The sequence below is a fragment of the Manacus vitellinus genome, unplaced genomic scaffold, assembly GCF_001715985.3.
Source record: "Manacus vitellinus isolate BGI_N305 unplaced genomic scaffold, ASM171598v3 scaffold_34_pilon, whole genome shotgun sequence".
Classification (NCBI taxonomy): Eukaryota; Metazoa; Chordata; class Aves; order Passeriformes; family Pipridae; genus Manacus; species Manacus vitellinus.
In genome coordinates, this window is record NW_021940488.1 from 1,236,687 (window position 1) to 1,263,545 (window position 26,859).

General features: G+C 44.5%; 1 protein-coding gene across 2 annotated transcripts; it reads left to right on the forward strand.

Annotated features, from left to right (window-relative positions):
- Positions 1–221: 221 nt before the first annotated feature.
- POLD3 (DNA polymerase delta 3, accessory subunit) lies at positions 222–26,859 on the forward strand. Of its 2 annotated transcripts, none has more exons than XM_018077000.2 (12): positions 222–326; positions 934–989; positions 2,296–2,398; positions 5,367–5,406; positions 6,826–6,958; positions 9,619–9,874; positions 11,098–11,170; positions 13,622–13,784; positions 15,024–15,136; positions 19,685–19,782; positions 20,492–20,573; positions 24,125–26,859. In XM_018077000.2, exons 1-12 carry the CDS (start codon positions 267–269, stop codon positions 24,328–24,330), a joined length of 1,383 nt encoding a protein of 460 aa, XP_017932489.2. In that variant the 5' UTR covers positions 222–266; the 3' UTR covers positions 24,331–26,859. The 2 variants fall into 2 exon arrangements, with proteins under 2 accessions (XP_017932489.2, XP_017932490.2); XM_018077001.2 differs by having other exon boundaries at positions 19,688–19,782.

Here is a 26,859-nt window from a genome sequence, read left to right on the forward strand (position 1 = left end):
GGCGGGCACAGGGACCGCGCGGTCCTATGGCCCGTCCGCCCGCCCCGTCCTCGCGCCGTGCACGGTCCTAGTGCCGCCCCGCTCCCTGTGCCCGCGTGGTCTTAGTGCCGCGCCGCGTCCGGTCCCCGCCCCGTCTCTTGTCCCCGCCGCTCTCCCGGGCCTGAGCTGTCCCTCTCGGCCGCCGTCGGCCCGGTGCCGTTGCCATGGCGGCGGCGGGCGGGCGCGTGCGTGCTGAGGTGCGCGGGAAGGCGCGGCCCGGCCCCGCCATGGCGGACGAGCTGTACCTGGAGAACATCGACGAGTTCGTCACCGACCAGAACCGCGTCGTGAGTTCCGGCGGCGGGGGCAGTCAGGGGATTCCTTCTCTGTCCCCCTTTCCTTCTCTTTCCCCCTTCCTTCATCCTCTCCCCGCTTTGCCATCTCTCCCCCCCTTTTACTTCTCTTCCCCTCTTCCTCCTCCTTCTTCCTCTCTTCCGTCTCTCCCTTTCCTTCTTCTTCCTTCCTTCCTCCTCTTCCCCCTTTCCCTCTCTTCCCCTTCCTTCTCTTCCTTCCCACTTTTTTCTTCCTTTTTTCCCCTTTCTCTCTCCCCTTTCTTCCTTCTCCTTTTCCCTTCCTTCCTCCTCCTTTCCCCCTCTTCCTCCTTCCCTTCCTTCCTCCTCTCCCCCATTTCCTTCTTTCTCCTCTTGCCCCCTTCCTTACCTGTTTTTAGGACAGTTCAGAAAAATGATAGGCTTGTGCACGGGTGCATTCCTTCCAAAATTTATTTCAAAAATTATTTTGAAATAAATAAATAAAAAATTTTAAAATGGCGTTTTGCCTAGATACTGGTGCAGCAAAGTTGGTGCATTTTGTCTGACACAGGGGATTTAAGCAATTGAGAGGCTGAGGTTTTCATATTGAAGAGTTTTGCTGTGGTTTTTTTTCTTGTTACAGGTGACATATAAATGGCTGAGCTACACTCTGGGAGTCCATGTCAATCAGGCTAAACAGTAGGTGTTGCTACATCCCCTGAAGCCTTGTTAATTGCTTTTAATTCCTGTTTTAATTAATGTGGTGAGCATATTAAAATGATCTCTCTGGAAATATTAAAAATCCTTCTCAGGCACAGTCAGTGGTGTTGTTCCACGAGCCTGGCTCTCTACCAGGGTTTGTGGGCGTAGGTAAATGTGGGAAGTGTGGGAAGATGGAGAACTAGAATGACTGTAACCTCTTGAATGGCCTATAAAGCAAAGAATGAGCTCTCAGGGATTCCAGAGCTGTTCCCACAATGCAAGGGAAAGTGGATTATAAAATTTGAAGGCTGCCTAAGAGTGCCAAGCCCCATAATACAAATATTTTCTCTCCTTTTCTCTGGCTACCGCCCAGACCTAAAGAAGCATTTGCTGTGCTCTGTCCTGCCCAAACCACTGGAACATCAACTCAGGCATCTCATGGAATGGAAGAGAGTGTTTGGTCTCTTTCCTCTGCATGTGTGTGAGCAATTTAGGTAGTGTGTAAATCTGAGTGGGCATCAGACCCGACTGGAGAGTCCTGCTAGGAACAATTCTTGTCATAGACTAAATTAGAACTCCTTGCTGGGAAGAAGGTGGCCGTGGTGAAGCAGAGGCAACCTGGGGATGAAGAATTCCTGTGGCTTTTTTGTGCTTACAAGTCTCTCCTAGAAGCTGGCAAGTGCCTGGTGACACAAGGGAATTATTCTAGGGGTTGTGCTGGATGTGACAGTGTGGTCTTTGCAGTCTGTCTCTGTAGTGGTAATGATCTTCCAGTATTTTTCCCAGGCAGTGTCCCTATGGAGTGTCTCTGCCCAGGTACATGGGAGCAGTGGTGTGAGTGGGAGCTGATATCTTGAGGCTCAGCTCAGTCCTCCCTAATCACACTCTTCCCTGCTGCTCCTGATCACCCCATCCATGGATGTAACTGGGATTGTACATACACACCTGGCCATGTGATTACGGACCAAAAAGTCACCAGTTCCTCAGTCAGGGGTTTCAGAAATGCCTTTCTGGAGGGGGAGATTTTGGGACAGGCTACCTAGAGGATATGAGACCATCTGCAACCAGCTACTAAATACTTTCTATAGTTGTTGGACTGAGATTCTCTGAAGTGGCCGAGGAGGAAGGTGACTCAGGAAGATTAATTTAATCCTGGGTAAAATAACTGTGCTTGTTAATAAATGTGAAAAGTTTCCATGTCAGGGTGGCCTTACTCTTTTTTTTTTTTTTATGTAACCTGCATGGAAGTGGTGGCTACAGGCTCTTTCCTTTCTGGGTGATTAACAGTGGTTTCTTTGTGCAGGATGCTGTATGATTATGTGGAGAGGAAACGGAAGGAGAACTCAGGAGCTCAGCTTCATGTCACCTACTTAGTAGCAGGAAACCTCCTTCAGAATGGACACATGGTGAGCGTTTCACTTCTCTAAAGTGTCTGTGAGCTCTTTGTTCTTGTGTCTCTTCCACCTTGTTTTGTGATCTTTGGGTTAAAAGCTGAACTTCCTCTTTTTCCAGTAAGACACTTCCAGACAGGTCTCCTGGACAGGTACAAAATAAGGCACAATGTCTGTCCCAGTGTGCAGATGATGTGGAGGAAGAATCAGTTGGCCATGGCTTGGGAATACAGTGCTGAATAATGCACCAGGGTTCTTAATTAATTAACTCAAATCCTGTTACCAGTCATCTCTCTCATCACTCTTATTGGGCAGCAAAGATTATAAAACCTTCTGGAAGGACCCTTCTGAGATCAACTCATCCATTTCCTGGCATCTGCTGTGGGGTGGAAGTGTAGAGAGAGCTTGGAACTCATTTGGAATGGAATAATAACAAACAGAACAACAAATGAATAGCTGAAGTTATCTTGTTAATTAAAGCAGCTTTTTAATCCTGGTAAAGAAGAAAGAGAAACATAAATGTATTAACAGTATTTGATAGTTTAAAAATTATTAAGAAAGAAATTCCTGCTTAATGTGTTTATTTCTTTCCATATTGCTCCTTGTGAGATTTTTCTGGAATGTCATCCAAAACTTGAGACCGGTACCCCAGAAGTTTTTAAAAGAAGATGAGGAAATTTGGTGCCTGTTTCCCTTTGCTCATAGAAGAGTTTAAGAGCCAAGCACAAAATGCCTTTGACATCCCACTAAGTGTTTTTAAATACACAAGTATCTATTACAGTATGATCCACAGTCGTCTTTTAGGAATAGGATATCTCAGGATTTCTATTTGTAAATTGGAAAAAACCTCAACAAACCTTTTTTTCTTCTCCTAAATAATAAACTGGTTCACATGCACAAAATATTGCCTTTAAATGCCCAAATCTGCCTGAAATGGAAGGTAGTTATTTATTGCATTAATTCTGTATGATGGAATATATTTATTTAAAGCTGCACACATAATGTGACATTTATAGCCTGAGTTTAACAGGTTTTTCCCTGATTTCTTTTGGAAATAACAAGTCTCTTGGCTCACTAGAACTGGCTAGTGAGTTGTCAACCTGTACTATTATATTTAAATTTGCCAAAATGTATTTAAAACAAACAAGTGACTTCTGACATAGCAACAAATAATTATTTTTAACTCTGTCTTAGCAGCTTGTGTATTTGTTAAACAAGTTCATAGGATTACTGGATGGTTTGGGTTGTGAGGGACTTTAAAGATGATCTAATTCCAACCCCGTGCCTTGGGCAGGGAATCTTCCACTGGATCCATAAACATATAAAGGTCACTTCCCCCCTCCTTGTTTTTAAATCTCTTATTTTTGAATGCTGCAGTGTCAGTGCCTGTTAAGAAGGGTGAGCTGCAGGTGCAGGAAGGTGTTGGGGGCAGAGGTGAAGCAATGCCAGGATTAGGAATAATCCACAGCAAGAGTTCAGAGCTCCTCAATCTGAGTCAATTTTGGGTAGGAAAGGGCTGTGGAAGCTCCAGGTGCATCCCTGTGCCTGCTGGTATCCCTGCACTACTGCCTGCTGGCAGTAGGTGTAGCTGGAATGCTGTGGATTCAGCTGCAGGATTCCTGAAGGGAGAGAGGGATACAATTCCTTCACAAATAATTCCCATTAAACACTGCACACCCTTTCCTTGCTGGTTTTTATTTGCCACAGTGAGGGGCCAAGACTCCCCATCTTTATTTACTTACTCTTTTGCTGACTAATTAAAGCAACTTCTTCTTACTGATTTAAAAAAGAAACATAAATTTATTAACAGTATTTTGTATTTAAAGTGCTTTGTCTTATTAAGCAAAGGAATTGCTGCTTAGTGGATTTATTTTTTCTTGTTACTTCTTGTCAGATTTTCAGGAGTGTCATCTAAAACTTCAGGCAGGTCTTCCTGCCTGACTTCCAACTCTAGTAAGCTGAGAGACTTGTTATTTCTGAAAGAAATCAGGGAAAAACCTGTTGAACTCGGGCTGTCAATGTGACACTACTTGTGCAGCTTTAAATAAATATATTCCATCATACAGAACTAGTACAATAAATAATAACCTTCCATTTCAGGCAGATTTGGACATTTAAAGGCAATATTTTGTGCATGTGAAGCGATTTATTATTTAGAAGAACAAAAAAGAAAAGGTTTGTTGGTGTTGCTTTCCAAGTCAAGGCACCCTGAGATTCACCATTCCTAAAAGAAGACTGTGGTAATTTTTTAGTGCATTAATTCTGTCTAATGGGATATATTAATTTAAAGCTGCACAGGTTGGTATCATGTTGATAGCCTGAGTTTAACAGGTTTTTCCCTGACTTCAAGCAGGTTTGTGGTATCTGTTAAACACAATTAATGGTGGTTGGGTTTTCCCCAGTCTGGATCCTTTCTGTATTAACCACAGTCTGGTAAATGTCCTGGAGCAGGTATAGACCTTGAAGACTGTCCATTTCAGAAACATTCCTTCCTGGCTTTTTAATTAAATTTAGGTTATATATTTAGGTTAGGTTAGATATAAATTTAATAAAATTAATGCTTAATTTTTCATGTTGTTTGGCTTCTCTGGTGCCGTGTCTGGGCTACCGATTGCTGGATTGAAGTGTCCTGGCAATCTAAATATCCAGGTGTGATGTGGGCTGGTGAGGCAGGTTTCTAGCTGTTCTTAATTTGCTTTTCTTCTGCTGCACAGTTGTTTAGGTTTGGTTTCATCTGTGTCTCATCTCCCAGTGTCATGAATGGAGTACAAAGCCTTTCTTAGGGATCTGGTGATCTGTAAAACTGAAAAGTGGGATGACAGAGCTTTAAAAACTAGTGGCTGATGAGTTTTTAAAGGCAGTGTTCTTTGCAGCTATGAAGCTGCACAAATAATCATTAGACTTCCTTATAACTGAAAATATTAGTCTTGCACACAACAGATCTTTTGAAATTTTAAGATTGCCGTGTGTTTATTTTTTCCAGTGCCACAAGGTTGCAGTAGTGAGGGAGGATAAACTGGAAGGTAAGAAAACCGTGAAAATTACGTGGATTTTAATTTCTTTCTTTGCAAGAACAGCAGAACGAGCAAAGCTCAGAACTTGCCATCTGCACATCAGTGCCCAGCCAGGCTCTTGGGGTCAGGTGTGTACCTTTTGTACCAGCTTTTTCTCGGAACTTGGAGCATCTGAGCCAACAGCTGAGTACCTTCAGGCTTATGATTTGGTCTTGCAATTTTTTTTTTATTAGATGCTGAACATTTTGTCAGTGATTCTTTTCCTCTGACTGTCCTTAAAGACAACAATACCCAGGTAGTGTCTCGGAACAATTGTGAGTCTTCAGGCCCTCAAGAATGCTAATTCTGGTTATTGGTTCAATGCAATTGCAGTCTTTGCCCCGAGTGCTGTGGTTTTTAGAATGTTCTCATGGGACATTTACCTCACTTTTGTATTTACTTTCACAGTAAAAGTTGAAAAAATACCAGCATTGTAACACTGTTCCATGTCCTGTCAGTTGTCTCACCATCTTTCCGGGTCTGGTCCTGCTGATGAAACTTTACCCATAGCAATTGAAAGACAACTTCAGGCCCTTCATTGCTTTCAGATAACATTTTTGTCATTTGAGGATACACTGTGGCATTTGTGACCCTAAATATCCATGCTAATGACCTCACCTTGTTTGAAAGATGAGTTATTTTCCTTCTGGAAATCTGAAGTGGATTTCTAGCTAAAGCTGAAGGGTAGGAGATTGTCAAACAGTGCAACTACCTGTCATGTTTGTTGAGTTATCTGTGCTCTGTAACACCCTCTTTTGCTGTGGAGGAAAGGGTTGCTCATGGATTTTTTTATTGGAAGGCAGGCCAAAGGTATGACTTGTATTTGGAAAAGGCTGGGATTTTTGAAGGAGCTGCACAGTCCAGGACCAGCCCCAAGAAATGATTACTGTGTGTATTTTTACAGTGCCTCGAAGCTCAGCCTCAGACCAGGACTGTGTGGAAAGAACAATATAAGCAGTGAACAAAGAATTCCTGAAAAACAGCCCTTGTCTCAAGGGGGTTACAGTCTGAGTAGCATAAAAGAAATAAAATTTTGATTCCAGCACTCTACTAGGGATGACACTGTGACACTGCACTAATGGCACAATTCCAGCAGAGCTGTGACCATCTGCATTCCTCCTTAGCTTTAGGTACTCACACAGATATTCTGGATCCCAAACAATGGATGTTTTGAAGGTAGACACAGAGATCACTCTTAATTCAGTTGTGCAAGAACCAAGAGTGCATTAGTGGAAAACGTGACAGGCTTGTGGAGTCTGTTGCCTTGAATTCTTGATTAGTGAGTGTTGGGAGGAGGTTCAGTTAGACCTTTTTATATTCAGAAAATCTGTCAGTCTTACTCCATCCTATATACTAATAGAGGACTTTTTTTCTCTCTTTTCCCCCCAGCAATGAAGTCTAAGCTGTCCACAATTGCGAGTGTGCATGTGTACAGCATTCAGAAGGCCTTGCTCAAGGACAGCTCCCCACTCTACAACACTGACTATGACATTGTCAAAACAAACCTCCACAACTGCAGCAAGTGAGTCCCATCTTGCTTTTTCTTCTTAAACCCTGTGATTCTGAACTGGTGTTGCTTTTCAGTCAGTGCTTACCAGATAGATCTGGACTTTTAGAAAGCTAGAAAAAGATATCCTCCAAATCATGCCAGACCAGTCACCAAACAGCACATCATGTGACTGTTTTGTAAACTGAGCTATTTCCAGGTTACACTTGGTTCACTTGCTGGTTACTGTTCCAGTACCTTTCTTCTCTGATGGCTAGAAACTTCTTTCTCATTTCCAGGTCACACTTAATCATGACTATTTTAATCCAGTTCTCAGTCACACATTGTAAATTGAAACAGACTTAGAAAACCATGAGTGATGTGCTCAGCAAACATGAGTTTGCTTTCTCTTTTGTGAGACTGTGTTTTCATCCACCTCTCCGAAGATATCTTACAGGAACTCATTCCCCAGGAGTTGGGCTTTGATCCCTGTGGGTCCCTTCCAGCCCAGAATATTCTGTGGTCTCTGAGAGTCTGATGCTTAGGAGGAGCACACAAAACAGCCCAGGCAGCACAAGTGTCCTTGGTGGCTGAACTGGAGAAGAACTGGGAGGGACTGCAGTCTCCAGGAGTCACTGTCTCCCCTCCTGAGCAGTGCCTGGCAGCTGTGACTTTTCATTTATATCTTGTTCCCCACCATGACAGCTTCAGCTTGAAGTCATGGGGATGTACAGTGCCGTGACCAATCTGGTTTAAAAGGGGGATGCCTGAATGCTGTGTCATAGGAAGAGTATAGAATTTGAAAGGACAAACATAGCTGTCTGCAATGTGTTGACAAGAGAGTGGCTGAGAAAATATTGTCCTAGAAGCTGTTTGACACAAGAGGCAATGACCTGGAAGGTGCTGGAAACCCCCCTGTCAATGGAGCCACATGCCATAGATTTGGCTGCACTTGCCTTGTTCCACTCTGTTTATTCTCAGACACCCCAGTTTGGTGATATTTGTGCCTTGGAGGAGTCTGCCTGTGGGATTTGTACATCCAGAAGGTTTAGATAATTTAGATTCTGAAACAGCTTTCCAAAGCCTGGGTGTAAAGCCCTGTCTGGCTTTGGAGTAGAATTTCCTAAGCAAACTTAAGAAAAATTCAACTTCTTCATTTGTGACCTAGCTGAACTAAATTCAGCCTGACAATGTTCTGTCTCCCTTGTCAACTATTTGGATTGTCTTTGGCACTTGGGAAAAGATTCCTGCAGGACCTGCAAAATCCAGGGGTTTTTATGTCAGGTTTGTAGCAAACAGAGGCTCCCTGTGAGTCCAAATATCTCACAGCTCTAGAAGAAGGATCTTTATTCCCTTCTGTGTTTCTATAGGACCTCCTGTGCTGTGGGGATATTGGAGGTAACTAGATGTACTAATTGATATCAGTAACTGGATTTAGTGCCTGTTGCCATCATCAGCTGGAAGCAGCTCCTTGTTGGCAGAGCATAGTTCAAGAATTGCTTATATTTTCAGTGATTTTCTAGTGAATTCTGAGGCAAGCCCATAAGCTGTAGTCACATAGCAGCATCAAGGCAAGCTGATTTGGAATATGGGAAGTTTAGCTGAGCTCTGCTGCACAGTCAATATTATTGACAATATTATTTGTAACCTAGAAGGTTGGTGACAATATTATTTGTAATCTGGAGGATTGATGGTGTTTAGATTTGGAGCACAAGCTGACTTGAGAGTCGTATTAACCATGTTAAAAGTATAAAGGAGAGCAGGAATATTTTCCTTCAATGTCTCTTTTCGTTCCTTTAAAGGTTTGAATGTCAAGAGGTTGCTGCTGCAGCCTGGGAACGCCGTAGAGATGGTGTTGTTTTGTTAATGCATTACAGACTCTGATCTGAGTGAAGTGGCCTGTGCACGTGAGCGGCCAGTGCTGAGGCACAGAAATGAACTGGTTTGTTACTTATGCAAATAGAAATCTGCTGTGTAATTCAGTGGGTTGGGAGGCGTGAGCCTGGGCTCTTTTGTGGCATTTCTGTGGGAAATCTGGAAAGCGTCGCCTGTGATTTGCACAGTGGGGAGCAGAGTTCAGTTATTTTTGGGAACTGCTATTCCTGACTGTCAGTGAGTTGTGCTGTAACTGCAGGCATGTCATTTGGTTCTTGTATCTCCATATCCCCAAACAATCAAGTATTGTAAGCTGAGTTGCACCTCTGTCTACCGGGGATTACATGGAAATGACTTTATATAGTTAAGTTGGAATATCTTCTGTGCTTCCTTCAGTTTCAGTTGTGTTTTACTTACCTGGGAAGTTGCAACCCTTGTGGCCTCTGTCAGAGCATCTGAAGGCTGTAAATGTTTCAGATCCTCACACAGCCATACAACTTATGCCACAAACTCTAACCCATTTAGGAATAAAATGCAGCCTGCTCTCTCTCCACCCTGGGTATGGAGAAGGCTCTTTTCCCCCCAGGAAAGCTGAACAACTTGTTTAGCATGGGAATGCTCTTGCCTCTTGCTGACAGGTCCAGCTGATCTTTTCATCAGAGGTCTCTTGTTCTGTGCAAGCCTTTCTTTCTTGTCCCATACACAGATTAAACTGCTCTTTTTTCCGTAACAGGAAAATGCAGGACCGGAGAAACAGGGTAAAAACGAGCTGAAAACTCAGGAGTTGAAAAGGCTAATTGAATTTTCCCTCCATCACCCAGGTTCAGTGCCATCCACTGTGACGCCGCAGTCCCCAGGATGCCGCCTGACATTCCCAGAGCACAGACGTCCCTGCAGGGCAGTTCCCAGAGGGAAAATGACACTGGTGCTCCCAGCGCTCCTGCAGTCAATGGCCACGGGCCGCCGGCTGCCAAACACCCCTCGCAGCAGCACAAAGGGATCATGGGAATGTTTGCAGCCAAAGCCGCTTCCAAACCCCAGGACACAAATAAGGAGACCAAAGCAGAGGCCTCAGGTGTAAGTTACCTCAGACCCCCCTGGGTTAATGGCTTTAATTAACCGCTTTTACACCACCTCAGTAACCTCAACCACCTAGTGCTGCTCCTCCTGCTAAACTCACATCCCACTGGGAATGCTCAGTGACCCTCTGAAAGCGTTTAACTATGTGCAGTCATCTTGGGCAAAAATACCTCGTGCCACACTCTTGATCTCTCCACAAAAGTGTATTTGCAATAATTTTGACATTCCTCCTTGAGCCGAGTCTCCGGTGAGTATAAACCAGCATAGCTGCCTTATGGAGACAATTGTTCCGTTGTCTCCAGCTATCCCAATATATACACCAGTTGAGGATCTTGCTCTCCCCATTGTGCTTAAAAGGATTTGTTTTGAGCAATAAGTGAAATGTGAGAAGCTCAGGTCTTAAAAGTATCAAGGTGTTTAAACTTAGGCTGCGAGGGAAGTCTCAGAACTTGACCTGTGCAAGACTAAATTGTTTATCTTCTCCACTGCTGTTTTTCCAGGATAGGATTACGTTTTAATTTTAATTAGTAGAATTGTTTTTAAAGCTATTTGGCCAGAAAAATGAGTGTTTAAATGGTAACGTTCCCTGTGTATGGTTTGGGTTTTTTATAACAGCTGAGTACATTTTGGTTCCTTTTTCTGATTTTTATATTGAATTTAGAACTGGTGAAATGTGCGTGTTTTGGGAACTTTAGTGTTTGGTTGCCTTTTATTTGCATGGGAATTAATGGGGTTAGGAGGCCACACTTCCTGGGTCTGTGTGTGTGTGTGATTTTTTTACTTGGATGGTGGCTGTACTGGTGGAAGAGAGCAGTGATATTCCTCTGCAAACAGCCTACGTGCCAGAGGAGCTGGATAAAACCTTCCTGGTGTGGTCAATCTATGTTCTTTCCTCTGTTGCTGTGAGTTGAGGCACTGATAGTTTGCAAAAAGAGCAGTTCTTTCCTGGGAACTGACCCAAGTCCCAAGCACTTATTTCAGCAACACCATCAGATGGGAATGTGCCCCAAGTCAGATTTGAAGGCCTGGCTAAGGAGTCCTTAGTAACTTACTCTCACCCCTTTGATGCCTGTAGTATCTAGTAAGTATCTTCAAATTCTCCTAAATGCTAAAGGCAGTGGTGAACAAATCATACCTATTTATTTTGCTTGTCCAGAAGCAGTTCTGTGCATTTGAGGGCTGTGAACAATTCCTGTGGTTACTCCTCTGTTTGCTCCTAGGTCTCCACAGCTAGCAGCAAACCACCAACAAAAAACAACATCATCAACAACTTCTTTGGGAAAGCTGCTATGAGTAAGTGCTTTTCTGTTTTCAGAGGTGGTCAGGGAACAGCCTGGTGTAGTAAAAAAAAAAAAGAAAACAAACAAACCCAAACCTGAGGGTTCTGGGAAATCTCTTTATCTCTTTTTTTTTAAATATATATATATATTATTTAATCTGGGTAGCAATTAAAAAATATTCAGTGTAATCAAGTGTTTTGTTAAAGAGCTGTAATGGGAGACATATAGAAAAGAGCAGAACTCTTCCTTCCGATCCCCACACTACCAGACTCATTGGATTTTTTTTATATTCCCTCTATCCCAATACTCTTCCATACTGTTTTGCTCTTTTGGCCTTAGAGGGGTTAATGTTTTGGCATGCAACTCTTAAGGCAAAAATTAAGACTTTTCAGTAGAGTTTTTCAGACAAAAAGCTTGCTGGAGGGAGATCAATTAAAATGACATATTTGTGCAGACTAACCCAGGAAGGATTTTTTAGTGCAGAAGAAATCTGATTTAAAGTGAGTACTCCTGGCTGGAAGATCAGCTATTGGGGAGATATTTGCCAAAACCTGTTTTGCAGGGCATGTTAATAGTGCTTGCTTTTCATCACACAGTGCTGAGGAGTCCATAGTTAGTTTTTTAATTTTTTTCCAAAAAACTAAAGGACTAACAACTGGAGAGTAAAAATGAAGGGTGGCCTTCCCTTTGAGCTGAGCTTTGGACTAGGTGGCCTCTGGAGATCCCTTCCGAATTATCCAATTCTAAAGAAAATATGCTGAAGATTTTAAATAGATGTTGGAAAAGGACTGTAGGACCTCCTTCAAAGATTCCCTTACAACAGTGAGTACAGGAGGCTTCAAAGAAGAATTTTGGAAGAGAGTAAACAACAAAGTTCACTTTCTAAAAGGCATCTGACAGAGTTTGCAGGTGACAGTTCCAGCACTGAGCACACAAGGCACAGCCCTGTTGGGAATCTTTGAGTCCCTGTTTTGGTGAGCCTGAGGGAGTTGAGGACGCTCAGCCTGAGGACAGTCACCACAATTAACCAGAGTAAATTCTGAAGGTCTGAGAAGAGCCCTAGACCAAAGTTCATGTGTTGAAAACCCAATCAGTTGGAATGGCATGGTAAAAGTAACCCCACTGAGGATGGGGAATTCTTCTTGCATGCATTTCCACAATTTCCAAAGGGTTTCCCTTCTCTGCTGAGTCCTGTCCTGGAGCACATCAAGGAAAGATTGAGGTGGGAACAGGGAAGGAGCAAACCAAGCAGAACTGGAAATGATTATGTGCATAGAAGAGAGAGGGGGATTCCAGGAGGAAGATTTATTCCCTACATGTACGTCTCTCCTGGCTTCAAAGATTCCACCATTGCCAGAAAGTCGTGAATTACCAGTGATAGGGTCCTTGGGCTTTCTGCTGTTGATCATAGACAAGAGCTGTCATTCAAGTGCTGGTGTAGGAGATGTTTGCCCTTGCTCCAGGAAGCAGCAAGTGTTTTCCAAGCACTGCCAGAAAGGCTTTGGCATGGAGTCATCACCCTCCCGGCAGCCTCTGACCCTGCTGATGATCCAGTTGATCTCACTGCTCAATATTTTCTCTTTTCTTGGGCATTTCATGCTTGGGGTAACACAGGTTTCTATCTCACCTGCTCCTCTCTTGTGGAGGTGTGGAAAGCTGCTGGATGAAGCTCACAGACTGTATTTAGGTGGTTATATTGATAAATATATTATTTTGTTGTCTGCTCCCATCTGCTATCTCTTCTCTGGTACTAAGTGAAGCCTTTTGAAGCAGAATTGTCCTTATATGTGATGCTGCATAGGCAAAAGAGGCTGATTCCAACCTCTCTGCCAAGAGGATCTTTAAGGTCCCTTCCAACCCAAACCGTTCTGAGATTGTTGATCATGTTGGTATTGGGGTGGAACAACAAGCTGCTGAAAATACTAGTCATGGGTTGAAATGTTATGCAAGGAGACTGCACACACCTCTTGTTCTCTTCATCAGTCCTAATTCTCCTGTTTCTGGCCATGTTTGTGCTTAACTATAAGTCAAATTCAGAAGGGATAAACTGAGTCTGAAAACAGATGTAGTGTTGTGTCAAAGGGGTGTCTAGAAGAGGGGCTCCCAATCCTTCTGCAGTGCCTTGGCACCTGGGGACTATAAGGGCTTCTGCCACTGCTTCCCAACCCTCTTCCACAGTTTTCACTGCTGCAGTACCAGTGGCTTAGCATCAGGAACAGCAGAACCATGGGAAATCAGGTGGAAATTTAATCATGCCCTTTTTTTCCATGTATGACACATCTTGGCCAATCTAGATCCTTAATCTAAATTAGGGATTGCTAAATCCCCAATGCAATCTAGATCCCTAAATACATCATCTGGAGTGTTTTCTGTATTCTTGATGCACAGAGCCAACCAGCTCCTCTCTAAGTTTCATTCATACTGAATGCTCAGTGTTTGTTCTTTTTGAATGGTTTATTCACAGATAAACTCAAAGTCAACCCTGTGCCTGAGCAGCCAAAGGAGGAGAAAGAAGTAGTCAAGCCTTCAGTTGCTGTAGCAGAACCAGAGTCATCCCCTAATCCTGTAGTAGAGAAACCTGGGAAGAGAACAGAGTCTGCTAGAATTCAACAAAAGGACAGAAAAAGGTAGGTTGTACCTTTGAGGGTCCCTGTCACTTGGGAACCTGGTTGTTGGTGGTCTGCGTGGAGCTGTCTGGTCATACGATGTTGGCTCACCTCCTGTTTCCAGCTACTAAATTGCATTAACCCTGGCTAAAATTATCTCTCTGAGAACTCCTTCCTGGTGTTTCTTTTCCTTTAGTGCTGTAGGTGCCTCAGGGCAATTACATATGGGAAGAGACACAGTCCAGGTTGTCTTCAGTGGAAGGGGGTGGCTTTCCATGAGACAACCTCACACTGTGAGCAGACTTAGGATAGACCTGAGGACTGGCAGGAGCACCTGTCCTGCAGGGAAGGTGGTATATTCCCAAGCTTATATGTACACAGCTTCCAGCACACAAAGTTCTGCTTGTTGGTTCCCATAGCTAATGCACTGCTGCTTTCAGTGCCCCTGGTTTACTTTGGGCTGAGGCTCCAGGTAAATTTTAAGTTCAGCCTTTTGTGTGTAATCCAACCCAAACTGAAGAGACAAGGAATCACTAAGTCTGATGGCTCTCTGGTGGCCTATGAGTAATTAATTGGTGGTCTCAATCCATTTCTTACTAAATAGGTAAGCACACCACCCAGCCCACCATCACACTGAGCACTAACTGCTTGTCTTATTGATAGTCTTGTGCAAAAAGCCAAGGGCCTGGAGGTGTTGGCAGCATGGATTTGGGAAAGCCACTGGGGCTGTCCCAGCTCTTTGAGGATACGTGGGCCTGTAGCCTCCAGGCTTGTTGGTCTGACGTGTCTCGCCAACATTAAAAAGAAAGAAGCTATTTTATTTTTCCAGTAGTCTTTAAAAATGGCTCCAGGATTCTGAGACACTACCTCATAGTCAGTCAGTGGCAAGCAGTCTGTCAAAAGAGCTTCTGAGTGATGCTTTTGGGGACATTGGGAGCCTGAGCTAAAGAGACAAGATCAGAAATAGGCTGTTGCCGTGGCCAAGCGAGGTGAGGTACTGGGCTGAACTGCAGAGGGGCTAAATAAACCTTCCTTGTTTTGGAGAGCTGGATATGGGTTAGGATGAGAGGCTTGGAAATGCTGGTGCACCTATTCCTGATTGCGTAGGGGAGTGTATAGTTCACCTCATGTTTTTAGGAGGTACAGAGGTATTTGAGTTCCTTCCATAAGGAACGTGCTTATCCAAACACACATGATGCTTTTATGCACACATAAGAGATAACAGGTGTTCCTTCCCTTTTTTTCCCTTTTTTGTGGCAGTAAAACGAAGCATGTGGACAGGTCAGATAACGAGGAGGAAAGAGATCCCGAGAACGCAAAGAGAAAGAGGAAGCGAATCAAACAACTTCAGTCTGACAGCAGTGATGAGGAAGGTAAAAAGATCTGTAAACAAACCAGTCATGTAGGTCAGGGGCCTGATTTCCACAACATGACTATCCAAGACTGCTGGTCAATGATTGAGGGAATAGTTTAGAGGACTAAAGACCATGGAAATGGCTTTAGGTTGAGCTCTCTGTTTATCTTTGTGCTGTGCAAGCACTTGGCCACAGAGTTGAGATACCTCAGTCTTTGTTTTAGCTTAGCTCAGACCTGGCTGTCTTCTCCCCAAGTGTGCTTTCAGTCACATGGACGTGTGAGAAAGAGGTTCCCAAATCTCTTGTGAAAGATATGACACCTTCCAAAATCACAGGACTGGTCATAACCAGTTTGTTTGGTGAGTAAACACTCACAAAATGACCTTAAACACTCACAAAGTGACCTTCCCCTCCTCCCAGGGTCAGTCTTAGTATCTTTATTCTGTCTGTTTATAGAAATGGTTTGGAAGACAGTGTTGGAAGCAAGACTTCAAAAAAAAAACCCCAAAACCCAGATAATAGGGAAACTGGAGGCAAAGCAGTTGAGCTGTATCTGATGCGACTTGGCGTCTCCTCAGTAGCTGTTGGCTTTGACAGGAGTTGGGTGCCCAGAACATCTCAAGATTTGGGCTTACAGTAAGGAACAGCAGGGCTGGATTCCAAAGAATGTGGATAATTGAGGCGTCAAATGCCATTCAATACAGATAACTGGAAAATAAGTGGGGATTGAGCTCTGGAGTATGTGCGAGATGGAACTGGCATCCAACGAGCTGATCAGGGAAAGAATTTGGGGATCATTATGGGCGAATAATTGAAACCACCAGTTTGGTGTAGAGCTCCAGTAAAATAAAATGAAACAACAAATGGGTTGTATTGGTGAGGAAGGGGAGTCCAGCAGGAGAGCTGGTGCCGTTTCCTCATTTAGTGTGGCTGCCACATTGGAAACAACTGGGAAATCAGGAGAATCTGCAATACATGTGAGAGAGGAGGCTTCTGTTGGATATCTCTGCAGTCTCCATGCCACCTTTAGGCCTGTTTTTGTCTCTTCTACCCAGCATAATTTCAAGTGAACTTTGTCATCACCTCTCCTTAGACTATTCCACAGGATGATAAATCTCTCAGGAAGTTATTCTTCATGATCAGCCTTAACTTCATCAAATTCCTGTGTGGAGCTTCTTGTTTGGCTGTAAAAAAAATACATACATGTCCACACACTGGTATTTATTTCTTTAAAGGTTTGCCATTCCATTTCCTCATCACTCACCTACTGCGTTGTTTAGCTCTGAAGAGGGAACACTGAAATCAGCCTGTCCATGCTGGGCTGGAATCTCTCAGTGAGAGAGTGTGAGTGGGAACAGGCAGGATTCTGGAATATTAGAGCTCTCTGGTCTTCTGTAGAATACCTGTGGGACCATAACATGTGCTGAACAGTTAATGCTTTTGTATGTGGGGTCTCATTTATTCCATGGTTTTTGTTTATTCTCTCTGTGACCAGTGACAGGACCTGAGGGAATGGCTGGAGCTGTGTCAGGAGAGGGTTAGGTTGAATATCAGGAAAAGGTTCTTCTCCCAGAGGCTGGTCAGGCACTGGAGAAGTATTTTTTGTCACTGCTGTTGCTCCTCCTCTTTATTTCTTTGTGTTGTACATTAGAATTGTTAATGTATGCAAATTACAACAGATGTATACAAATTTGGATATCCCTCAGATTGCCCCTTTCAAAAGGGAAAGTGAGAACTGGGAGAGCTCAGCCCTTTGGTCCTGCTGCTTGCCCTTCTAAATCCAACTGGATGAAAGAAGGTAGATTGGAATTTTTTGGAATATTCATAATGAATCCAAACTGGTAATATTACATTCAGTATTCAAGTAGAAGAATGTGAGTTGGATGAAACAAATCATTTAAAAAATAACAATATACATATACATAATTACAACCTTCCAGGACCTGAAAGGGGCCTGCAAGAAAGATAGAGAGAGACTTTAAAGGGTCCTTGAGTGACAGGACAAGGGGGATGGCTTCAAACTGCCAGAGGGCAGGATTAGATGGAATACTGGGAAAAATTCTTCCCTGTGAGGGTGGTGAGGCCCTGGCACATGTTGCCCAGAGAAGCTGTGACTGCCCCATCCCTGGAAGTGTCCAAGGCCAGGTTGGATGGGGCTTGGAGCAACATGGTCTAGTGGAAGGTGTCCCTGTCCATGGCAGGGGGTGGGATGAGATGAGCTTTATGGTCCCTTCCAACCCAAACCAATCTGTCATTCTATGACTGATTCTATGAAAACCACGGCCCCTGTTTTCAGGCAGACTTAGGAAGGTATTGTGGGTTTGAGGCTCAGCCCATACAGCTGATGCAAAGCACTGTATGGGCACTTTTATGTCAGGGCAAGTCTTTTGCGTTGGTCTGTATTAATCTGCTCTTGGTGTACTGAAAGGAGCCCAAAATAAGCTCTTCTTACACCAGCGTCAGCACATTGTAGCAAGTACAGAGGACATAAGGCACAATCCTCTCCATTTAAATGATTTTTCATTAAAAAGTTATATTGGTACGAGGGTTCCTTAGTCAGTGTAGGTTGTTTTGCTTCCAGTGCCAGAATAAACTCCACAAATGTGCCCACAGAGGACAGGAGGTTTTGGCAGCTTCAGCCGTATGAACACAGGCAGCTTTCGCAGTGTTGACAAGTGTTTTACAGCCACTTTGGAGGGTGATTTCAGTGGCACTGTAACCTGCAAACTCTGTGGGTTTTAGAGCCACAGCAGAAGCACTAAAGCTTCTCACAGTTTTTCCAGGCAGGGTCAGAGCAAACCAAACAAAGCCAGGATTTACATCTTTGGTACATCCAGTTGCCCAACTTGTATCCATTTCATGCAGCTGTTCCTGTTGAGTAAACTGTGGGCAGCAGCGAGAGGTTGACTCAGGAGTTATCACATGTCAGAGGGCTGTGTTGGCTAGAGGAGGATAATAAAGTAATAAAGAGCTTGATAATAGTCCTAAACACTGACGTGGGGAGAAGGTACCTTCTGCTGGCCAAAAGCTGGGGGAACTTTTTTCAAGAAGGCTGGAAAAAAACCCAAAGAAGCCCAAATTTCCCCCAGGTGGAAATTTCTCCCCATAGTGGAGCGGGCACACTGAAAATACCTTTAGCAGCCTCTGCTGGAGGCTGGTTTTCAGCCCTTCTTAGCCTGTCCTCCCTTAAAAATGCATTTCAAATGGACATGGCCAGGCTGGGCAGTGCATGAAGCAGGTTTGGTGCTCAGCAGTTGCCGTGAGACTGTGATAAATAAAATATTGAGAGTTTTGAGCTCCCCGCAGCTCCTTGGCCGCCCCAGCACTTACACCTCAGAGCAGAGCTGTTGTTTGGCTTTATCTTTGCCAGCCCCAGCCCTCTGGAGTAAGGTGAAACCCCAAGTCATGTTATCCCACTCCATTTGCGTTTCCCGTGCCTCGCTTACTGAAGTAGTTGGGAGGCTGAGTCCTTGTTTGAAGAATGTAATTTGTTATTCAGCCTTGGCAGCCAACCACTGTTTCACTTGAGCCCTTCTTAACCCTTGAAGGTCAGTTGGCCGCGTGCCTGGCAGGGCCATAACTCTTCACACTGACCTAATCTTCTGGGACAGCTACGGATCCCGAATCCGTGTCAGGCCAGCGGGATGGAGGCGGTGCCACAGCCAGCAGGGCTGGGAGCAGGAGCCAAGCAGGCTCTGTCCTCCCAGCCAGCCACATCCTTGTTGGGATGAAGCAATAGGTCAGATGAGGAGTTTCTTCCCCCACATTCCCAGCTCTGCCACACATTGGGAGCTTACGTGACACTGTTTCTCACTTGGATCTCTTGGAGCTCTTCAAGCCTCATGGAAGGGTTACCCTGCCTTGCTCATTTGCCTTTTGCTCCATACAAACTTGTGAAGGTGTCCTTGAATGGTTCAGTTAGTCCTGGCATTGAGTGGATTTCAGTGTCCCTGTCCTTGTACCCAGAGGAGAGCAAGGAGATGGCACAAAGAGAGAATGGGCTTCATTTTTTGTACTGTTTTGGGGTTTTGTGATTTTGGGTCTTTTTTTTTTTTTTTTTTTCAAATAAAAGCTCGATGTCCCTTAACAATCTTTTAGGATGGGTAGTAGTATGTTGCTCTTAATTCTTGGATCATTTAGGATGTGTAGCACCACCAGTGAAGCAACAGCTGTTTTACCACACCCTGACTCTCTTGACTTCTGAACAATTACAGTCACTCTTTTAATGTGCAAGTGAAATGTATGGCTTAAACAAGCCAGTTTCTGTGCCTGTTTTTAAAGCTTCATTTGGTGGAACTGATTGTTTTGCCTTGGCAAAAATCCCAAATGCACTTCTCCCATCCTATCCCACTCTCTTTTCTTTGGGAACTGCAGCATGTTGCACCTTAGCACAGGGTAAACCTTCTCTGCTTCCAGTGATGTGTCCTGATTTGAATTCAACAAATCCGAGTGAGAAATTATAAACCTTGGTCTAAACACAGGTTGAATGAGTTTGGAATTGTTTGAGACAAAAGAGGAGCCGAAGGGGGCCATTAGACCCGTGTGCTATCAAGGTGTTCTTCTTAGCAGATATCCCACCACCTCCCACACCTGAGGAAGAGAAAGCTCCATCTCCACCACCTGTAACTGCTCTGAAAACTGAACTGGAGCCTGCAACCATGGAGGTAAGAGCAAATTAGAGTGATTAACTTACAGAAATTAAACCAGACAGTCTTGGTATTCAACCTTTTATCGTAAGGGAGCTGCTACATGAGGGAGATTGGCAAGAAGGTAAACTCTGAGTTGAGAAAATAGGTGTAGCTTTACTGAAAGAGGGGAAATTTGAGTTAGATAGATGAAAAAATTCTTCCCTGTGAGGGTGGTGAGGCCCTCACACAGATTGCCCAGAGAAGCTGTGGCTGCTCCATCTCTGGAAGTGTCCAATGCCAGGTTGGATGGGGCTTGGAGCAACCTGGGATAGTGGAAGGTGGCCCTGTCCATGGCAGGAGGTGGAACTGGATGATGCTTAAGGTCCCTTCCAACTCAAATCATTCCAGGATTCTATGAAATCTCAGCAGTTTGTCCTGGACACCTTGTCCTTTCCTCATTCTTTGGAGGTGTGATGGGACATCCCTTCTCACGTAACCAAACACATTTCCAAACGTCTCGTGTCTCAGAGGAAATGTTCTCCCTGTGCTGGCACCAGGAGAGCTTGCTGTCTCATTGAGGTTGTATTTTGACTAAGATATCCTGGGAAAGGGCAAAATTAGTTATCAAATCATGCTCATCTTCATTAGAGAGACCGATTTCCCACCTGGAGCTGACACTTTTATGACCTATGTACGTGATGGGGCCTTAACTCTTGGTTTCTCACAATGCTGCCATGCCCTTCAGGTGTCAGCTGGAGGGAGGAAGAGGAAGCGGAAGCGTGTGCTGAAATCCAAGATGTTTATTGATGAAGAAGAAGGCTGCATGGGTAAGGCTGGCTGTGCCCTACCCCTCAGTGGAACTCACTTTGTTGATGACTTTTACAGGTTCATGAAGTCACTTTGTTATTCCACATGGAACTTGTGCTCCCAGACTGAGGGAACTGCCCTTCTGGTGAAGGCCTGGGTAGGGAGTCAGGGAGCTGGAACTGAATCCTTACCCCTTTTTGATTATCCATAGATTTTCTTTCAGTTTTTTTCCCTTTCCTCTTGCCAGCTTGAGCACCACCTTCATATAGTCTGCTCTCCAAAGCTGCAAGCTTTTCAAGGTGGTGCAGAAAGAACTTTAGGGTTTGGGATAAATTCTGGCTGAGATCAGTTTGGGGTTGTTGTTTTTTTTTTTTCCTTTGGGGATAAATCCAGAGCTGTGCAACAGAACTTGATTATATATTAAAGAAACTTCCAGTATTCCAGATAAACAAGGAATAAGTTGGGGGTTAAATACTTTAGAGGGTTTATGTTTCTAATGAAGGTGAAGGAAAGAGAGGGAAGAGAGTCCCTACAGAAGTCCAGGGAGCCACAGGCTTTGAATTCCAGCCTGACTGGACACTGCTTCCTCCTGTGACCTGGAGAAAGTCGCTGTACTTTTTTCCTCTGTGTTCTGACATTGAAGTAGAGCTGCAAAAGTTCAGAATAATGTTAGTTTGGGTCTTGCTGTTTGTGTTTTTTAAAGGTTTTATACATTTAAGAGTGTGGAATGTATGTTTCATAATGCTGTTGTCAACGCAGTTGTGTAGGATGCTTAACATTCTCCAGCCTTGATGATCAGAGGGGATGTCAAGGGAGCTCAGCCAGTTCTGGGACATGATGTGGTGCTGTTGTCCAGGTCTGTTGTGGTGCCTGAGCATGGACAGACACGGGCATTCCTGGCCCGGCTCCGGAGCTGCCTGGCCCCGAGTCAGCCTGTGTCTGTTTGCACCTGTCTGCAGAGCTGGATCTTATGTTTCCTATTAACTTGGTGTGTGTCTCCTTTAAAGAAATGTAAAGCTCTAGCACTCAGCAACTGGCTGCACTAGGGACTGAAATCCCAAGGTCTGGATTTCTGTCCAAGAATTGGACTTGCACAAAGTTACTGACAGTTTTGGCTCCTGACATGAGGGAGTGTTTTGGTTTCCCATCCCAGATAGAACCATTAAAACACTTGGAAGGAAAATGGAACAAAATAGCATTAGCTGGGGAGCTGAGCTGAACAAGCTCTGTGTCCAGAGCAGAGGAATGACTGTTCCGGGTTCAGCTTCCAGCAAATAGTGCTCTTCTCCCTCTCTTCAGCCTTTCCCAATGGAGCGCTCCTGAAATATTACCTTTCTTTCTTTGCCCTTCACCCCCACAGGGTTTCATAGTCCCTTGGGAAATCTAGAGTTTAGGTTTTATAGTTCACATCCACTACCATTTAATGAAAAGGGAAATGCAAGCCCCTGTTGTGCCCCTGGGAGACAGATCCTCTGGGATAGACAGGGATGCCGGGATACTGAGGAACTAGGGAGGAGATGCTGCTTTCCCTACTAAAAACCCTCCAAGCCTGTAGTGCAGAACTTGCTCTCTGGTTATTACCCAGTTTCTCCCCTCCCTTCCCTCCCCACCCTTTCCACGCACGAGCCCAATAATTCAAAGGCTAAATAACTCGCACATTTCCCGGAGTAATGTAGATTGTTGTTATTCTTTGAAATATAGGGGCTTTTTTTTTTATTTTATACCAGAACTAGGTTTTAAGAGACTTTAAATCCTAACATTAGAATGAAGCTGTACTTTATATTTCCCCACAATTTTGAGTGATGGTTTTCACAATAGCTGCAATAGCAAGGAATTGGTGTCAAAAAGCAAAACTAATTTAGGGATTAGCCCTGAGGGAAATTGTGCAATTAAAGTATGTGTGGAGTTAAGCACAAGACACGTTCCCATGTATCAACAGGGATTTCATGGATTGAGTTTCTGCTCTTAGTCTATAATAAAGGGGAATTACCAAGGTTTAAACTAGAGCACTTCTACCTTGCACTTTCTGGAGCTTGAAAGGACACGTATGGGCTTGAGTATTGGAATATAGACATGTGCATTGGAGAGATACTTGTTTGACAGCATTTTAGAGCTCATTACTCAAAAATCATTCTGTGATTTTTGGGGAGTCTGTCTGGTAGTGGGGCATCAATTACTATATCTGTGTGCTGCAAATACAGACCTTTTAAGTTCAGCTGAGATTGCAGTCAAAGAAAGTTGATCTAAACTGTTATCTTGCAGTTGGAGGGGATTAAATGCACACTTTGGGAGTTTCCCAGTGATTCCTCACAGTGGTGGACAACACAATAAGTTTTTAAAGCTCACCCAGTGGCCGGTGGCTTGTGAAAGCTGCTCCCTGAAAAGCCTGTTACCTCTGAAGGGAGGTTGCTTGGTTTCCAGTCCCTGTTTGAGGTTCTCTCAGTGCTGCCGAGCAGGATTTCATAGCATTCCTCTTCCCGATCTCTGGTTACGTAGAAAACATTCTTAAATTTGATGCATTAGTACAAGTGAAAGCCCATTTCCCAGAAGAAGGGAAGTTAAGACATTTATTTAAAAGAATACAGTTGCTAAAGAAAAATAGCTTTAGTAGAAGAATCCCAGAACACTGCTGGGAAAGCTGATATAACAACACTTACCAGTATCTGACGGTGGCTTTCATCAGGGGAGCTGCCTCCACTTTAATTTCCGTGAGCCTGGTTTTATATCCCTGGGCTTTCCATCACCGAACGCTGACAGCAGTGAGCTGGCAATCCCCTTCAGGCATATCCCTGATTTCAGCCACGGCTTTGGTTTTATTTCTTCCAAAAGGATTTTTTTATATCTGCCACGTTTGGCCACCTCTGTGGAAAGAAGCTGCCCCAAAGGTTTTTTACTCCGTCTCTCGTGAGTTGAGTGAAAACTGCTTGGTCTTCCCTGACTGTCTGATGTGCTGGTGAGGGGAAGCTGGGGCTGTCTCTAGGTTGTCTTGTCTGGATTTCATCTTGTTGTGTTGGCCCCTGTGGAAAATCAGACCAAGTCAGAATGGTGGGTTTTAACCATAAAATAGATGTTCCATCATCTACTGCTAAACTGATTCGTTCAGATTCATCACTTTCTGATGGCTGTTTGTCAGCCTCTCCAAGATGAATTCAAATCACAGGATCACTGAGGGTTGGAAAAGCCCTCTAAGATCACTGAGTCTGTTTCTCCAGCACAGCCAAGGCCACCACTAACCCATGTCCCCAAGTGCCATATTCACATGGCTGTTAGATCCCTCCAGGGATGGGGACTCCACCACTGTCCTGAGCAGCCTGTGCCAGGGCTGGAAAACCTTTTCCATGTCCCTGATATCCAATCTAAACCTCCTCTGGCACAACCTGAGGCCATTTCCTACTGCTTAACCTTGAGCAATGGACTTAATTCCTGTGTCTGACACGTGCTCCTTGAACCCAAAATGTTCCTTTCCAGAAATGCCATGGGAAGGCTGTGGTGGGGAGGTCTCTACTCCTTGGTACGCAGCCTTAACCATCATCATCATCATCATCATCTGCTCTTCTCTTCCTCCCACCAGTGACTGAGAAGGTATATGAGAGTGAATCCTGCACAGACAGCGAGGAGGAGTTCCCCAAGCCCAAGCCACCAGCTGCACACAAACAGCCTGTGCTGCCCATGAAGAAAGAACCGAAGGAAGAAAGGAAGAGCCTGAAGAAAGGAGCAGCTCCTGCCAACAGAGCCAACAAACAGGTCTCCATCATGGGCTTTTTCCACAAGAAATGAACTGGATCTTTCTCCTGGTCCTCTTGGCAGCTTGGGAGTGTAGCTCCCTGGTTTTGTGCGTCTCTCTGCAAGCAGCTGCTGCTGCTGGGGGAGGAGGACAATGTGCAACCCTGGGTTACATAAGGGATCCTGCTTACTGTGTAAGGAAGCCCTCTGGACTAGATTTTGTATTAGAGAAAAGTTTTTTTATTTGTTACTGCAATAACTTCAATCATCTTCACTAAGCAGTGTGGGAACTACCAGCCAGAAGCAACATCTAGAGGAACTCTTGGAAGACTGTTAATCTGTTCACATGAAATTATATTTTTTTATCTGGCCTTTCACCTGTTTGTTGCTAAGTTAGGAGATGAGATGTGGCATTTTTCTCCTCTCTTTTTACGCCCTCAGCTCTCCAGATTGTTCTGAACATTCACGTTGGGTAAAAGCCATAACGTAGCAGGTCTTCAGACACAGGCACAAATATTGAACATCTGCTTCAGCTTTAACTGAATGAAATGAATTTAATTTCTCCCCTAAGACTGGTAAATAGTTTTTGCCCTGCCTTTCATAACCTTTTTTTTGGACAAAAAAAGTGCGTATAAAACCCTCTTACTCTTTTCTTCCTTGAATGTATCCCCTGTAAGCTGCTCAGATGCCTAATTATAGACCAGGACACTGTTGGTGCTCTGGCTTGACAAAAACAGCTTTGAGACTTCCCACCCAATTGGCTGCAGAGGAATTGGAGGAAGGCTTTGCTGTTGTTGGGAAAGCAACTGGATCTTTAACCTTGAAGGCTGATGAGTGAGAGGGGAGAGTGATTAGAGGGCACTGCTGGTAACACCAGACAGGCACCTGCTGCATTTTGGGGTTGGTAGGTTTTGGGTTGCCTGAAGTGGTTTTTACAGGCATAACCCAGACAAGAGAAGAGTTTTCTGGGACACCTCATCATCTACCTGCTGAAGGCAGTGTGTCACAGCACATAGTCCTGAGGAACCTGGCTAATGGAGAGGAGTAAATCACCATGGACCTGTAAATCAGAAAGGAGCTGTTGTTTTGGGTGCCTCCTGCTTTTCTGGTGCTTCAGTTGATAGACAGATGTAAAAAACCAGATTTTCCCAAGGGATTGATGCTGAGCATTTCTGAAGCTTGGGCCAGTGAGTGCTCCCAAACCAATGTCCAACCAGTGTTTGTTTGAGTGGTGTGAGCCTGACATATGTATGGATATGGATGTACACGCTGGTTTGTAAAGGGTTTGTGGTTGGCAGAGAGATATAATCTAGAGACTGTGACGATGAAACAAATGCCACCCAGCTAAAAATGTCCTGACCTGTGGCCAGTAAAAGGGCCAGCTGAGTGTGTTTACAGTCATTCTGACCTGGAGATTGGGTTGGGGACTGGGGAAATCCCAGCACACACCAGTTGTGACCAGTTGGCTGGATTGAAGTGATGTCGCCCAAGGCAGTTTGTACCCCCAAGAGGCTTGAGAGGATCCCCTGCAAACCAGTGGCATCGCTGGGTTTGTGCCCCTGAGGTGTCCCAGGGAAAGAAAAAACAAAAAGTTAACTATTAGAAGAAAAACCCACCCTGCTGTAGTGTTTTTGTTTATCTTGATAGAGTAGAGGGTGTATTTTCAAAGGTAACAATAAGTCAAAAATCCCATTAAACAGAGGTATTTTTTTCTATTGTCTGTATTCATTAAATGATTTGTCACATCCTGGATTCCAAGGGTCAGCATGGTATTTGACTGCATGGAAATCAAAGATGTTTCCCTGGTGAAGTGTATAAAGAGTTCTTCCATCAAAACTGGGAGCTTTGAACTGAGCATTGTAGGGCATCTGAAACCTCAAAATAGCAGGATTTGTATTGCATTTGGACCCCTAGAGTCCTATTCCCGTGGCAGATGTTGACAGGACATGGTGTCCCAGTGCTCTTGGTCCTCATCTCTGCCGTGGTCTCCCTGGAGCTCCCTGCTCCACCCCTATATTCCCTCTATAACCAGATCAACGTCACACGCCACTTCCTCAGGAAAATGACTTAATGTCTGAAGGAGCAGGACCTGGGCAAACTTCAGACTTCTAAAAATTATGATCTAATACTCCCCACTCCCACACTCTGTGGTCTGCCAGCCCCAGGGGGGCCTCAGGTCCCTGGATGCCCCCTCAGCCGAGGCTGAAAGTGTCCCCAGACACTGCCTGGGAGCAAGAAGTTGGAACTGGTTAGAGGGAGAAGGCTCCTTTGTGGGTGGATGTCATCCATTTGTCACCTGGGGGCTGGCAGGGGGTTAAATGTCCAGGAGTCAGGCTCTGGCTCTTGGAGCAGGGAGCACATCTCCTACCTCGGGACGTGGTATTGGAGGGGCTCAGGGTCCAAAACCTCCTGGAGATGCAGAGGTCTTTATATTTGTGTATGTGTGATTTATAGCTGGAGATCCATGTCCAAGGGGCATCTCCTCTCCTCTTCCCCCTGGATCTCCCTTCCCACCACATTTACACCCCTGGAAGAGCCTCAGAAGAGGCAGTGGGAGAGGGTATTTGTTCATGTATTAAATAA

Bases quoted from the DNA above. Each gene is read 5' to 3' on its own strand.
- POLD3 (XM_018077000.2), top strand. From the start codon at position 267: ATGGCGGACGAGCTGTACCTGGAGAACATCGACGAGTTCGTCACCGAC. The intron at 9,875-11,097 runs GTAAGTTACCTC...GTTTGCTCCTAG, and splicing joins CCAAAGCAGAGGCCTCAGGT to GTCTCCACAGCTAGCAGCAA. The intron at 11,171-13,621 runs GTAAGTGCTTTT...GTTTATTCACAG, and splicing joins CTTTGGGAAAGCTGCTATGA to ATAAACTCAAAGTCAACCCT.